Source organism: Podarcis erhardii, assembly GCF_964252035.2.
Source record: "Podarcis erhardii genome assembly, chromosome: 6".
Lineage (NCBI taxonomy): Eukaryota > Metazoa > Chordata > Lepidosauria > Squamata > Lacertidae > Podarcis > Podarcis erhardii.
In genome coordinates, this window is record NC_138510.1 from 73,630,172 (window position 1) to 73,645,039 (window position 14,868).

Here is a 14,868-nt window from a genome sequence, read left to right on the forward strand (position 1 = left end):
CTAGTTTTGCCACATAACCAGATTACACATCTTACACTAACTGGAAATAAATGAAAGATTACAAAAAATAAAAAAATAAACTTACACGCATTTTGATTCTAAATTATTTCTAATGACTTCAGAAAATAATTCTCAAAATATCAGTGAAATACATTATCGCCAACAAAACCGAAATAATTTTTTTAGGGAAAATATTTAAAAATCCAGCCATAAAGTATGCTGTAATACTGTCCCACAGATCTGATCAACCCACTTCAACATGCATAAAAGTAAAAAAAAAAAAAAAAAAAAAAGGTAAAGTCAATCCAAATTATTTGGGATTCATAATGCCTTGCAAATGCAGTTAGGACTAGAAACAGCCCAATACATTTTGGTGACAGGGTCAGAGAATCCAAATCCCTTCAAAAATATAAAGTTATTAACTATGGTGACCCACCTCAGCTTAGGATAGTCCTGATCAGAACTTTAAATAAGCTTAACACTTTGACCTTACTATTTTATCTTATCTTAGGCCATACAACCCACCTGTCTTTTGTGCTATAGAATCTAAAGACAGTTTGGAAACTACAACTGGAGCAGAATTCAGTGGTCAAGTAGCTCATCGGGGCAAGACAGTTTGAACATATAACACCAACCCTGAGCCAACTGCCCTGCCAGTTAGTTTTGGGGCCCTATTCAAAGTGCTGGTTTTGATCCACAAAGCCTTAAATGGCTGAGGAGCACAATAGCTCAAAGATTGTCTGTCCATATGAGCCTACCTGGACCCTGTGATCATCATCTGAGGGCCTTCTTTGTGTGCCTTCTCCATGAGAGGTATGGAGGGTGGCAACATGAGAACAGGCCTTTTCTGCAGTGGCTCCCTGTTTGTGGCTTACGGCCACAATATGGTTCAACCTCAAGGAGCAGCTCTCTGCATATGAATCGACCCGGACCCTGTAATCATCATAGGAGACCTTTCTTCATATGCCTTCTCTGCAAGAGGTCCAGAGAGCGGCAACACAAGAATAGGCCTTTTCTGTGGTGACTCCCTGTTTGTGGAATACTCTCCCCAGGGAGGCTCACCTGGCCCCTTCATTACATAACTTTAGGCGCTAGGAAAACACATTCCTCTTCTTCTAGGTCTTCAGCTAATTACATAATCTATATACTGTTTTTGTTTGTTACTAGGTTGTGCATTTTTGCGTTTTTATATTGTAAACCGCCCTGTAATCCTTGGATAAATTTAATTAATAACAACAACAATAATACAGTAATAATAATAATAATAATAATAATAATAATAATAGAATGAAAACACAGTTTCTCTACAAGAGGGAAAGCAGTAAGAACGTGTATTTCATTTAACTGGTAGACTCATGAATTAAAGGCAGTCTATTGGAACTGAACATATTGCAGAGTTTAGGGAGCTAAAGCATTAGATAGAAGTAGATTATGTGTGCTCAGTGGATAATCCTGGTGCGAAACAGAATAGCATTACCTGGATTCTAGAGCCTATGATGACCTTCTAGTCTCTGACATCAAATATCAAGACATAATATAAGAATTATGTAAATTGTAGTACTAAATCTTGTGATGACTAGCCTCTCAAATTATATAAATTCAGTTTTAAGACATATTTGCATGAAATTAAGACTTTATTTTAAAAGTGCACCTTGTTATAATTGAAACTTACTGTATCTGATTTTTTTAAAAATTACTTTTAAAACCATGTCTTTTTATACACCTTGAAATTCACAGACTAAATACAATAGTGATTATTATGAAGATAAAGAGTATTCACTCTTCATTGTAAACTGCTTATTTACCATCAAGCGGTATATAAATTTTGTTGAATAAAACTAGGGTGTCCCAGACCAGACTCAAGTTGCAACTGACAGTTAAGGGTAGAGCGATCTAATGATACCAGGGATGTCCTGGAACTAATCCCTAAGCAGTTTGGTCAGGGAGAATGCAATGTTCCAGGCTGACAATGACCATCACTATCCTAAATCTTACCCTTTTCATGGTAGCATCTGTATCTAATCACTGGGCTCAATTGACCATTAGAGGAAAGGGCATGCTCGTGTTCTCCACAAGTCATTAAATAAACAAAGGCAGAGTAGTGAAAAATGCCAATGTCTTGACCAGAAGCTCATGTAGCCCTGGGAAAAACACTCCTTTCAGCTTCAGTGAGTTTGATAGTTGATAGTTTTTCTCCTATTCAAAAGTAAAATACAAAAGGTCCCATAGCAATTGTCACATATAAAAATAAAGGTCATTTATGCATACAATTATGCAACTAGGGCACAAAACTGAAAAATGCTCAAAGGAATTTATGGCCATGGCATTTCCTTCAAAAATATGTAACACTACGAAAAATACTAGTCTTAGGTATTAAAATTAAGCTGAAATGAAGAAAAATAATTACATAGTACAGCAATTAACATGACCTTTGAACACAGGAGCATTATATTTTTGTCACAGAAGAGTAAACATTTTCTTTCCCTAAAATGCAGCTTTCTCTTATCTAGGGAAACTGCTAACAGAAATAAGAGGAAACAATGAAATTTAAAGAAGTGGTGTCAAACTGAAGACGAACACCAGGATTTTGCTCTCGAATTCTCATAGGAAAATTGGTGGTAGAATTCTTCACTTGAATTGACAATACTAAATAGCCAGGCACAGTCTACAACTGAAAGGGATTTATTTCCAGATCACACACATAGGAGACAGCCGTTTATGATTTGCAAAGCATAAAAAATTGTGACAATATCCATTGCAGTCTCCAGGTTTGCAGATAAATTAAACATCTGTATGGAAATGTTGCAGGCTATTTATGTATTAACATTCCACCCCTTCAGTGTTGCCAGAGGGTAATTACACAATTAAACCTATGAAACTAAGCAATAAATTAAAAATATTCCAATTCATTCTGAATGTGTATCCATTTGCAAGTGTTATGGCAAAGTATGACATTTACAGTAACACAAGCCTGATATTAAGAACCTATCATACGTCTAAGGACTAGACAGTTTATGATTAAGTGCTTGATCATTTACAGTGTTTTTATAAGCCACCTCGGAGCCTAAGCCAATGTAATGTTACCACCCCATGAAGGGAGCAGGAATAGATCATGGACTGAGAACGCCCAGCCCCAACTCTTAAGCACTCCATTTCACTATAGCAGCCTTAATGGAAGTCATATTGGTGCAGACATTGGTTGCGGTGAGCACGATCTAGGGTTTGCTTTTGGCCAGGAATTGAAAGCCGGCTTCAAACCCGATTTCAAATTCCGGTATAAAATGAGCCCTGGTTTGTGCTAACCACGGATAATGGCAGTCCCAACATAGCTCGGTTATGGGTTAGGAAAGGAGAGCACGCTTCCTTTATCACACTTAAGGATCACAACTTTATAGCCATGACAACTCAGCAGGCTTGAAAGCTAGGAGACAAATTAGAACACTAGTTTGGTTGGCTGTTGAATGGAAATAGTAATAATTTTTCCTAAATTATGCTGGCCTTGGGCACCTGCACTTGAAAGGAGGGGATTGTTTATACACTGAAAGTTTGACTACCCTACAAGTAGTCTGATAACATCTCCTTTTGTTTGGACCAGCGGTCTTCAGCATTTTCAATTTGAGAACCCTCATGCATTTGTGGGACCCATTTCTTAAGTATTTGCATTGTGGCTGCAATCCACCTTAGATCAGACTGTGACTCAATAGTGGGTCAGGGCCCATCAGTTGAAGACTACTGCAGTTGGGTGGATCCGATTTATATAAAAGTCCCATCACTGTCAAAATCCAAGTACAGTATAAAGCACCAAATGGATACACAAAACACAGCAGCACTTTGTTGTTACTATTTCATTTTGTGGAAGACCAAAGTAAAAAAAAAGTAACTGATAATAAATATATGGGAGAAAATAAGAGTAGCTTTTGTTGAACATGATGTGCTGAAAATTGTACCACATATAATTGTCTATGTTTATCCGAGCTTGTTCTCAATTCACCTAACAAATAATTGGTGAAAATCTCCCTCATTTATAAAAGCAGCTCCTTTTGCATTTAGCCAGAAAACAAAAAGGCATTCCGCTCTCAACTGTTTGTACACATGAAAATAATGCTGGATCTAAAATGAACCAATGAAAATAAAAACCAGGCATGGAAAAAAAATGGACATTAGCAACGTAAGTTTACAAGTTGCTAAAAGTTCTGTTTCTCAAATTCAACTTTTGTTTCAGAATATTTTAAATGTCAACTGAATTAGCATATGAATCTGTCAAGTCTGATGAGGAAAACGTATACAGACAGACTTGATTTTACATCTGTAACAAACATACCTGTCCCAGTCAAAAGTCCAGCACTCTTCTTTCGTGCATAAGCGCGCAAATGGTTGGACAGGCTAACAGCACTTGTAAACGCCGTATTGCAATGCACACACGTTCTAAGCTTCACAGGCATACCTATCATTCAAAAGAAAACTATAATCCAGTTCTCTCTTTAAAAGTGAAACTCTCAAAAGCGTTTTGGAAAATTCTGTATTAAAAGTTGCTTTTACGCAGGTTCACTACATCATCAACGTAATTATTTCATATACTAGAAAGAGCCACGCTCATGGCGATTACTTCTGCATGTGACATTTAGCATGAAACATGCTATTTTGTACAAAAAAATGGAAGGCATGATTTGAATTCCTAAGCTTCTTTGAATTATCACTTTCCTGCTTATCTTCACATTGCACAGATTATTTCCTAAACCCAAAATACAATTCTACAATTTGAATAGCACAGTTTTGTTAAGAAGTTTCAAGGCTTCTAATGTTCCCAATAAAGAGAATTATAAAGTCTAGTTGACAAAGTGGTAATTAAAGTGTTTTACCCACAAGACTGTAAAAGGCTCAATACTAAATTAGGTTGCTGATGAAGGCTGGGAGGAAAAGGTGGTAAAACACACCACTGCACAGCTGTTAGACAAAACATTTTATTTGGTGCATTTTATCTTCATTACTCTGAATGCGCAATCAATAATGAAAGTTAATGATTTGTAGTTTTTGCTAAAATCTTTGTGCTAAATAAATGATCAACAAACATCACAGGAAAGAACACACAGTCAAACCATACTACACTGTTTCAGACAAAGAAACCAATAAAAATGGTTTCTTCTCAACTTTACTTTCATAGAGGCACAAAATTTTCACTGTCCTCAGAAATATATTGTCTTAGACAACACATTCAATAAATTGGGAAAAGGTTTTTCATTTATTTGAAAGCTTTTTTATCAAAACAAGAATCTTGTCAGGTAATAAGAAGAAGAAGAACATTTATATGCCACCCATCTGGCTGGGTTGCCCCTGCCACTCTGGGCTGCTTCCAACACATGAAAAAACCAAAATTTAGATTTACTGCAATATACACTAAATCTGGGTTTCATAATATACTTGAGAAAATATTTTTAAAAAAACAGACTTAAAATTATGAAAGTTTAAATAACTGAAGTAGGAGAGTGAGTTAATTGTCAAATGCTATGTTAACCACAATTAGCTTAAGGGCTCTATTCATGTAACTATTAGTATTATGCAAGCAGCTTTTTTTAGTGAAACCTAGAAGGCAGGCTACCTAACATTAAGTAGCACATTACTTCCAAATTTAACAAGCTGTAGTTGAACATCATCTTCCAAGTTTTTGTGAAGCTGGTCCAAGAAATAAACTTTATTGGGGGAGCTCTGATCTTAAAGTTTCTCTCTCTCTCTCTCTCTCTATATATATATAGTTAACTGATATTTTCAGTCCCCATTATCTATGACCATGGTCACCTAAGGCAAAATTTGGTGTGAAGACAGAGTGCCTAACCAGACAAAAGTAGAAGACAGAATTAGTGGCCTCATGTGCTGTACCTGTTGCCATATTAAGGAACTTCAGACTGCAGATAGATTCAAATATATGAATGCTTCCCCATGAAAAAAACCCTCACTTATCCAGGGTTTTTATATGGCAATATTAACATTCAGTCCTTTATCTACAGTCCATAGCGGTACTACACAGCAACAGGTCGATCACATGGGTCTGCAAATCAAGTAATGCTCAGTGAACAAGACTTTTATCAACCACACGGTAATAATTTTAAGTACCAGCAAAACGATAAAAGGGTATAAGACAAGATCAAGCACTTTCATCGCAGAGCAGTTTACATAAATCGTTCACTCAAACTAGACTGAGGAAAGATAGCTGCAATAAGGTCTGTGCAGAGGTGTTGGAGGAGATGAGCAGAGCTTTCCGGAGCCATGACAGCCAAGACTGAAAGACACCTTTCAGAAGAGCATTCTAAAACTATGCTAGAATAGGGGTGGGGTGGGGGGAGGATAAAGGAATAAAATTGTTGGCACGATTTCTAAGAGATGTATCTAAAACTTTTAAGGATTTTGTGTTGACGGCAACAGCTGTGTTCAGGGGGTATGGCCATCACAGTTACTCTGACAGGGTATAAAATCTAGGCATAGATCAGACAACACATCACCCGGTTAACCAGTAAGTCGTGCATTCACTTACACCAGATAAAAGAACAATCCTAACACTATGAACCGATTATATATCTGCAACACTTAGAGTCTAAGAAAGATCAAGGGGTTCTCCCAGATGTGTCTGCTATTTAAGTGATACCATATTTTGCTAAGTAGACGTTCTCGTTTCCTCTTTATATGCATCTTCAAGAGCCATTACAGAGCAAAAGCTACTCTCTTTTCAGAACTCAATTTGTATGCAGAAAACTAAGGCAATTTTAACGTTAAAACTAATTTCATTAATATTTCTCTGTCTAGAACCTTGCAAAGGGGAAAAACAGTCTCAAAGAAAATAATTACTTTTAGAATACTGGGGTGGCGGGGGGGGGATTTATATTGTAATGTATTTCCAAGTTATTAAAATTGTAACAAGCCTCTTACCTGACTGCATAGTCAAGTCCATTTTTTGTGGCTGATACATCAAAGGACTGTCTTCATCTAATGGAAGAACACATTTTTGAACAAACCTCTTTCTTGCAGTCTGATTATGGATCTTTTGAGGAGAGGTATCAGGGTTTCTTTCTTCTCCTAACCTCTTATTTTTCAAAAGTTCTATCAGTGTGACTGACTGGTTTTTTTTTTCATCGTGTAGTACTGATTTTGCTTCATCACATTCATTGAGGAAACTCAGCCCTTCTTCCTCTGATGCAGATACAGATATATCTTCAGTCTTTAGGCCATTGCGGTATGCTTCAAGAGGTATAACATTTTGAGATAAAAACTCATTTGATGAAAGTTTCTGAGCGACAAACGGTCTGGGAATAATACGCCGACTGTTCAATGCCTTCAGGATTTTTTCATATTTTTCTTCATTTTGCATCATCTCATTCAGAACACAGATTGGAGATTTGTGTGCATCCCATTTGGTTTTACCAAGCCTTTTCAGGTGTCCTCGAACATGATTAGATAATCCTATTTTAGTGTCAAACCAACCTCCACAGAGTTGGCATGTGTGTTCTGAAGAACTTTCTGATTTCTCAATAGCTAAAAAGAAAAATCATCCATTTATCAATTTGTCAGACACTAAGGACCCAGCTTGCTTAAACCGTAGACATTAAAAGTTTCTACCATGAATGGAAATAAAAGCTATTATGAGAGGCAGGATGTAACATAGCCAGACCTGCAACCACATTATTATACACCCCGCTCCCCCCCTACATAGGATAAGGAAAGAAAAATCTTACCTTTTCTAACGCGTTTAACAGGAGTTCCTGTTACAGTTCTTTTGAAATGCTGCATTTTGTCACTTGTTGCTATCTGTTCAGGCGAGACAACATGACGGGCTTCATAACTTAACCCAGCTCTGTGAAGATGCCCACGGACATGATTAGACAATCCAACACCTGTTTCAAAAGTTGCTGGACAATATGGACAGTTTTTTTTCTCAAGCGATAAGTCAGTCCAATGGAAAACTGAGTTATGCTTTGGCAATGTTGTGCCTATGTTTTCTAAATTATGAGGGTCTTGAAAATCATGCAGGTAATTGCTACCTTCGCCATCTTCATAATACTCAAAATAAAATCCGTCATTTTGTTCATATCTAAGAGAGGATTTACCACCAGTTTCTTCTTCCATTTTACCTTTAAATAAAGGGAACAGGTTTACATGCTCCTGATTAATATCACTGTAAGAGTCATCCTCCACAGACCGTGTAGTGTAATCACACAGTTCAACATTATCCCATGAACTTTCATCCTCCGTTTCATAGCTGTCTTTTTTCCCAGCAAGTTTCTGCAAAACAACAACAGTCATTTTATGTAGAAAGTCTGGATAACTGTCCAAATCATCTCCTTTTACAGAGCCTTCACTTTTGGATCTTTTAACCAACCTTTTTACAGTTACATGCTTATCTTTATAGACTCCTGGTCTTTTTGCATCATAGTTAAGAGAATCCATAATAAATCTATGAGAATTATTTGAAGATAATAAAGGTAAGGACCTGACAGATCTTGCAGCTTCCCTTTTTAAGTGTAAAAGATAAGGGCTGCTAGATTTTTTAATCCTATTGTTTTCATGTTTGTATCTATATAAATAATTATTGCTAGCTCTGACGCTAGTCTTTTGCTTTCCTGAATGATGCAAATATTTAGGTTTTTGGCCAGTGCTATTTCTATTCAAAATAGGCTTGTCTGTAGAGCTATGACCATACACACTTACAGCTGACTGTGCAACGCTTTTCCGAGCCTTCTGTATCCTGGGGGGTCTCTTGTGAAGTTTTGCAAAGTTACTGGACTGGAATGCAGAGCCAAATGGTCTTTTTATATCTTGTTTTAAAACAGAGTTCTTTGGAAAGGCAGATGATTGTTTGACGAAATGTTTAGTCCTGCTACCAAAATCTAAAGGGTCTTCTATAATATGACCTTTTCTTTTTTCTAGTCTAAGTCGGCTACCGAAAGGGTCTATGCATGATGTTGGATGCAGGTATTCCATATGTTTTTTCAAAATGCTTCTGGCTGATGTAGTGAATGGACACATTTTGCACATATAGTCAGCTGATTTTTTGGACGATTCCATGAAGGAATCTTTCGCTAATGCCTTTTTCTGTGATTTTCTCTGAGCTATGTCTGCAGTGATCATTGAACATTTCACCACTGCCCCATGAGCAATCCCTCGATGACATTCAAGTTCACTCTCTGTCACTGCCATAAAGTTACATTCTTCACAGCAGTAGTACCTTTTGTCCTTCTCATGGGTTTTAGCATGCTGCACAAAGGTTTTGGGACAATTGGTACCAAATACACATTGTGGACACTGTAACCGTGCACTCCTACCCTCGTCCTGAAGCTCTTTCAATTCACGAATTTCCTCCATCAGTTTCTGTCTTCTTTCCTGGTGAATTATCATATGTTTAAGAAGGGAATTGCGGTCTCGAAAGGTCCGACCACATTCCCTACATGCATAAGGCCTTGGAACATTTAAATGGCGAAAGTGGCTATTGCCATCCAAGTGATACATCATGTGCCTGTGCAGGTGTTTCTTTTCCCTAAAATTCACATTGCACTTTGTACAGGGATAAAATGAAGGCTCATCAGTACTGAAATTAGTTGGTGGTTCCAATTCATCTTGTTCACATTTGTTTAACAGAGTATTAGAAAGAAAAGTGCTAGTGTGAATAGGAGAAGTATCACCTGCACATTTATTACTTGGGTTATAAATCAACTGTTGGATGGCATCTACAACTTCCAATTCCTCATCTGTTGATTCAGGCTTCACTTTTGCTAATGAAAATTTATGAGATTCTATCACTTGTAGAGTCTCACTCTGCTCCAAAAACTCAGTATCTAGTGATTCTGAATTGTCATGAGTATAATTTGATTCATTAAAACAGTCCTCAGTGTAACGTGTGATTTTGCTAACATCCATCTTTCTTTTCCTCCTTTTTGGTACGCCCACTTTAGGCTGGACTGGTGACTTCTCTACAGGTTCTTCATTTGTCATGAGAAATTCTATAAACTCTTTCTGTGGGTCCCAGTTTGCATCACTTTCAGTTCTGAAGTCACCTGTACCTGAGGATGTGGCTGTTAGTGATTTGCTACCGCCATCTTTTTCTAGCGAGCTTTTGCTATCCTCACACATGTCTACTTGGCTTACTAAAGTGCTATCTGGTTTTATGCTTTTTCGTATAGATGGCTGTGTGTCACAAGCAACTGAAGCAGAGGGAGGTAGATTTTTTATGGAATGTGTCAGGTTCTTAGCATGAGCTGCTTCAGGTAACAAAAACAAATGTTGGTGTGGACTTGAATTTTGGGTTGAAGTCTTTGTGGGAAGTTGATCATGTGCCACCGTCCCAGCTGAGCAAGAATCTGCTTGATGGCCCACAGTTTGTGCAGTGGTTAATGAAATGCTGCCTTTCTTCATAATGGAAGTGGAGTGTGAAACTGGTCCATTAACAGCAGTTCCTGTAGGCAGAAGAAAGTTTTCACTTGAAACAGTAGGAGCACTAGAGTGTATAAATAGAGACGTTTGGCCTCCGCTTAAGGCTTTTTCAGACTTGTCCCTTGATAGCTCTTCAGGCAGAGTTAACGTATTTTTCTGAAATGATGTTTCACTCTCTTGTGATTTGAGAATGCTGCTCTGCTTCTCAGAAATGAAGCTGCTGTCATCTAGCAGTCCTTTAGCACCAATGATCTGAGTATCAATCTCAGTTTCATCCATACTGCTGGTCTGCTCTGCCCATTAAGCACATTTATGCTAGAATAAAAGCAAAGAAATCCTTATTAGAACTTTTCTCTATGTATCTGAGACAGGCAGTTTTTATAATATATTAAAACATTTTTATGTTTAAATCTGGATCAGTTAAAAAGCATTTTCATTACTAAACTGACCATTCACTGTAAGACCACTAATATATAACACAAACACTATTAATTAAAGAAGCTAATTCCAGGGGAAATTATGCCAAATTTAAAAACTCAATCTCAAGAGTCATGGAAAAGTTATAAATATTACTTCTAATGAATACTGAAAAAGCAACAATTTTTACAAGTCTCCTAAAGGAAAGCAGAAAAATGTATTAGGTTAGATCCAGACATACAGCAGACTTGCCAAACTACATTGTGACTTATGCCATAACAATCTTTTAGCATGCCACAAAACTCTTGGTTATTACAAACTTGTATCTTGGCCCCATTGATTTCATTGGGTCTACTCTAAGTAAGCCCAAATTTTTATTCCCGCCATTAAATCAGACACAGATCAAAGAAAACAGAATTTCAACTTTTTTGTTTTTAGCCTGATAAAAACCAATCTCTCTATCATATTTTAAGTATATAGTTGAAATCTTTATATTATTTAGGGTTTCAGTACACATCCAGCACCTACAGGCACACACTAGATTTGCTGAGGACCTACATGTGAAGTCCAGTGTTTGGGGGTGGGGGCTGAATATTCTGATTCTGTCCCTAATTTGATTTTTAGGTTAGGCTTTTTCGTGATTCCAAACAGGCCCCCAACTGAAAACAAGAGACAAGCTGGCTGAACTTTTAATTTTGGCTGTTCCTTATTTATCAGTATCCATTCCACCTTCTTCCAAGGAGCTCAATGTGACATTCATTAGTCTCCTTTTCTGCATGTTATCCTCACAACAACCCTGTGAAGCAGATCAGAGTGAGTGACAGTGACTGGCACATGGTCATACAGTGAGTTTCATGGCTGATTTTAACACTGGTTTCTCAGCTCCTAGTCCACTTAATATCACCCCACCTTATTCCATATTCCCCACTGTGCCCTATAGATTCTTAAAAGTCTTGCTGCATCATTTACACACCAATTCCTGCACCCATCCTTTCCTCATGGTGCTGCATAAGGAACATCGCTTCACTCTGCTACATGCAAGTGTCATCCTTGCCTAACATGGCTCTCTGGTTCTCAACAATTGTGACTTAATTCTTAGACATTTTTAGATAAAATCTTCCAAGATAATAGGTACAGATCTCTCAATATATTTTAAGTGAGACAAGTCAGCAAGTAGTCCAAACAATAAATTGTCTTGCTCCTAACCTGCTTTCTAACCAATGAAATTGGCACAACAATTATCACACAATAAAGCAATACTTTAACGCTACTAAGGTTAAAGTTTCTCAGTTACTTAACAGACAAATCATTTATGGTTGGCAAAACCATCTTAACTCATTTTCCAAATACAAAAACATTTAAAGGTTGTTATAATATTGTTATAGCACTTAGCAGTCTTGCATTTGATTAAATTCAGGCCAATACTTTCACTTTATTTAAGTATTGAATAATCAATATTTTCATACTGATGAGAGGCTGAAAACAAAGTCAAATATTTAAGGATCTTGCACTGAAATATCTTGAAATTTATCTACTCTCTAGTCTTCATTAAGCTTTATAAAGCTATACTTAAGTTTTAATAACTTTGCTTTTAAAATTCATTGCATTTGTATATTAACAGGTTTACAAATGAATAAAAGTAGACTCCTCTAATAAATTGAACTAAATGTTATCACCCTAAAATGGTGATAATGCAGCACCCAGTAGGAACTACAACATCACATAGACAAAGGTTAAAAATGGGCATGAAAGTAATATTAAAAAGCAGTATAAAATGTTACGAGAAATGAAAGCAAAAGTCCAAGGTATCTTGAAAACTTAAGTACAGGAATTAAGTTTTAGATGTTTGGTGATGTTTATGCAGTAGAAAGATTTGTATTTTCTCCAACTTATTACACTCACAGAAGTAGACAAATGTATGCTCAGTCAATTTGAGAGTCTATATTAGCTTTTCTCAACAGGAAGCAACGTTGCTAACGAAGTGGTAAATTCAGTGTTAATGAGTGGCTTCACTGTTGCCACCTCTGAGGTAAAACCTTTCACGTTTCATGTTCTATCCATCTGTTCTGGTGTTAGGGGTTCAGAGAAAGAACAGACGCTTCCCATTTAAAGCAACTTTGTTGGTACCCCCTGAACAGCAGGGTGGTAAACTAAGAATATCATATTTGCTTGGAGACTGCAATTATCATTATCAGAAAGGTTTCAAGAGAACCTGAAGCAAGTCTGCATGAAATGTTGTTTCTCCTTATGCATATAAAAGTATGACTTTTATAGACAATATTGTCTGAGGTTAATAACTAAACATAACACTTTGGTCAAAACCACATAGAATTTTGTTCACAAGCAATGAGGCCTTTTCAACAGACTCAGATTTTTAATTTAAACCAATTTGTAGGCACAGAAAGATTTTAATATCAAAACAATTTTTATCTGTCAAAAGAAGCCAGAAGTTTTTTTTAACAGAGATGTTTTCCCATGTGCCAAAACCAAGTCAGTGCTGGATCACATGCAGTACAGTAAGCCCACAAGTGACATGCATTTAACTTGTGCGCATTCAGCTTTACGAGCTTGGCAAAAAAAATCATATAAAAATAAAAGGGAGCAGAATGAGGGGGGTGTCCAGGCTAAAATATTTTTGACAATCCCAGCCACCATTGAACCCACTATGTTTGGACGATATGGGATTTTGGCTTTAGACGGGATCCCCAGAACGTAACCCCAAATTAATTTGCAGGATTACTGCACATCCAATCTGCAGTCCATATAGGTCATGATAGTTCAGTTCATAGTCACTCAACCTAAATGGTTGAGAGGGCAAGCATAGATTGTGGAATTGACATGATGGACTTCATGGTGTTTATGACTTTTTCAGGGCACTTCTGATGTCAAATAGTCTGCAGTACGGACATTGGTACAAAATTAAAATTGTGATTGTAAAAGTCACAAACTGCCCTTTTAAATCTACACAAATTATGAATTTGGCTTCTTGGCCAAGGGTGCCTTTAGTTTAATTCTATTTTAACTCTTAAAAAAAACCCCAATACTAAACAGTATTATTTTCTGACAATTTGTAGAGCAAGAGAATAATGAAATACAGATTGATGAATTCACTTTTAAATGTGCACTCTGTGTTATTGCAAGCTGTTGTTCAATATGAATATTAAAGATTAATAAAGAATATTTGTGTGGAAAAACTCTGTTTGAGAAAATAAGAAATAATGAGTTGCCAGCCAAAACAATATTCTGTTACTACATAGAAGAAATAAAGAAGTTAAGTTATGCAGACATTTCATGAAAGCCAGGAATTAGGTAGTATGCTATTGAACCCTATGTATCGAAGTAAGTCCTGCTGTGTGAAATGTGGCTTCATGTTGGTAAGACTGCATTAAAAAAACAATCCACCAAACTCCTTTTATAAAGGTACAACTTGGTTGTTTTTCAAAATAGTAGAACTGACAGATGCTTATCTTTCCTTAGCAAGCATTTTATCTTAAAAAAACAACAACTGAATCCATTAGAAATTTACAAAACACTTTGGCTAAAATCTTATATGACAAAGCACCACACTAAAATGTTTTTTGTTTATCTCAGTGGTGAAAAGCAAAACACAAGTCAGAAATAAAATACAGTAGGAAAGTGAAAGGGGAATAAGAGGGAACCGGAAAGCACCAGAAGCAATCAGTAAAAAAGAATATTTGAAAGTAGAAGAACTTAAGCTTAAAGGTCAGCCAGAAATGGGGGAAACGGATCTGATCCATCAGGCAAGAGAGAGAAAATGGAGGGCCTGCCTCCCAGAGTTCTTTGCTCTTCTGCCTCTGTCAAGTTATGAGGGATAATACCCAACCCATTCAGGTCATCAGCAAATGCCTCGAATTGTCACATCGGTACATTTCAATATTATTTTTAGCCTGAAGCGAAATACATCTAGTAAAAATTTATTTGAGTAAAGAGTGCTTTCAGCCTACACTCTTCAGCTGTGTCCACCTTCATTGCCAAAAGGTTCTCCAATCCAGCAGAAGGAGGGCTTGCCAATTCCCC

General features: G+C 36.8%; 1 protein-coding gene across 10 annotated transcripts in view; it reads right to left on the reverse strand.

The window, feature by feature from the left end:
- ZNF644 (zinc finger protein 644) overlaps nt 1-14,868 on the reverse strand; it is an 89,535-nt gene that overhangs the window by 32,487 nt on the left and 42,180 nt on the right. For 6 of the 10 annotated variants that reach the window (XR_014157397.1, XR_014157398.1, XR_014157399.1 and 3 more), the window contains 3 exons: nt 7,722-10,728; nt 6,919-7,521; nt 4,322-4,444 (listed from right to left, as the gene is read on the reverse strand). Coding sequence is in view for 7 of the 10 variants with exons in the window: in XM_081865697.1 (XP_081721823.1) it covers nt 4,322-4,444; nt 6,919-7,521; nt 7,722-10,692 (3,697 nt within the window). In the remaining 3 variants the exon portion in view is untranslated. Of the gene's footprint in view, nt 1-2,001; nt 2,197-4,321; nt 4,445-6,918; nt 7,522-7,721; nt 10,729-14,868 lie in introns of those variants that run through there. The other 4 variants (XM_081865703.1, XM_081865702.1, XM_081865698.1 and 1 more) reach the window with 4 other exon arrangements.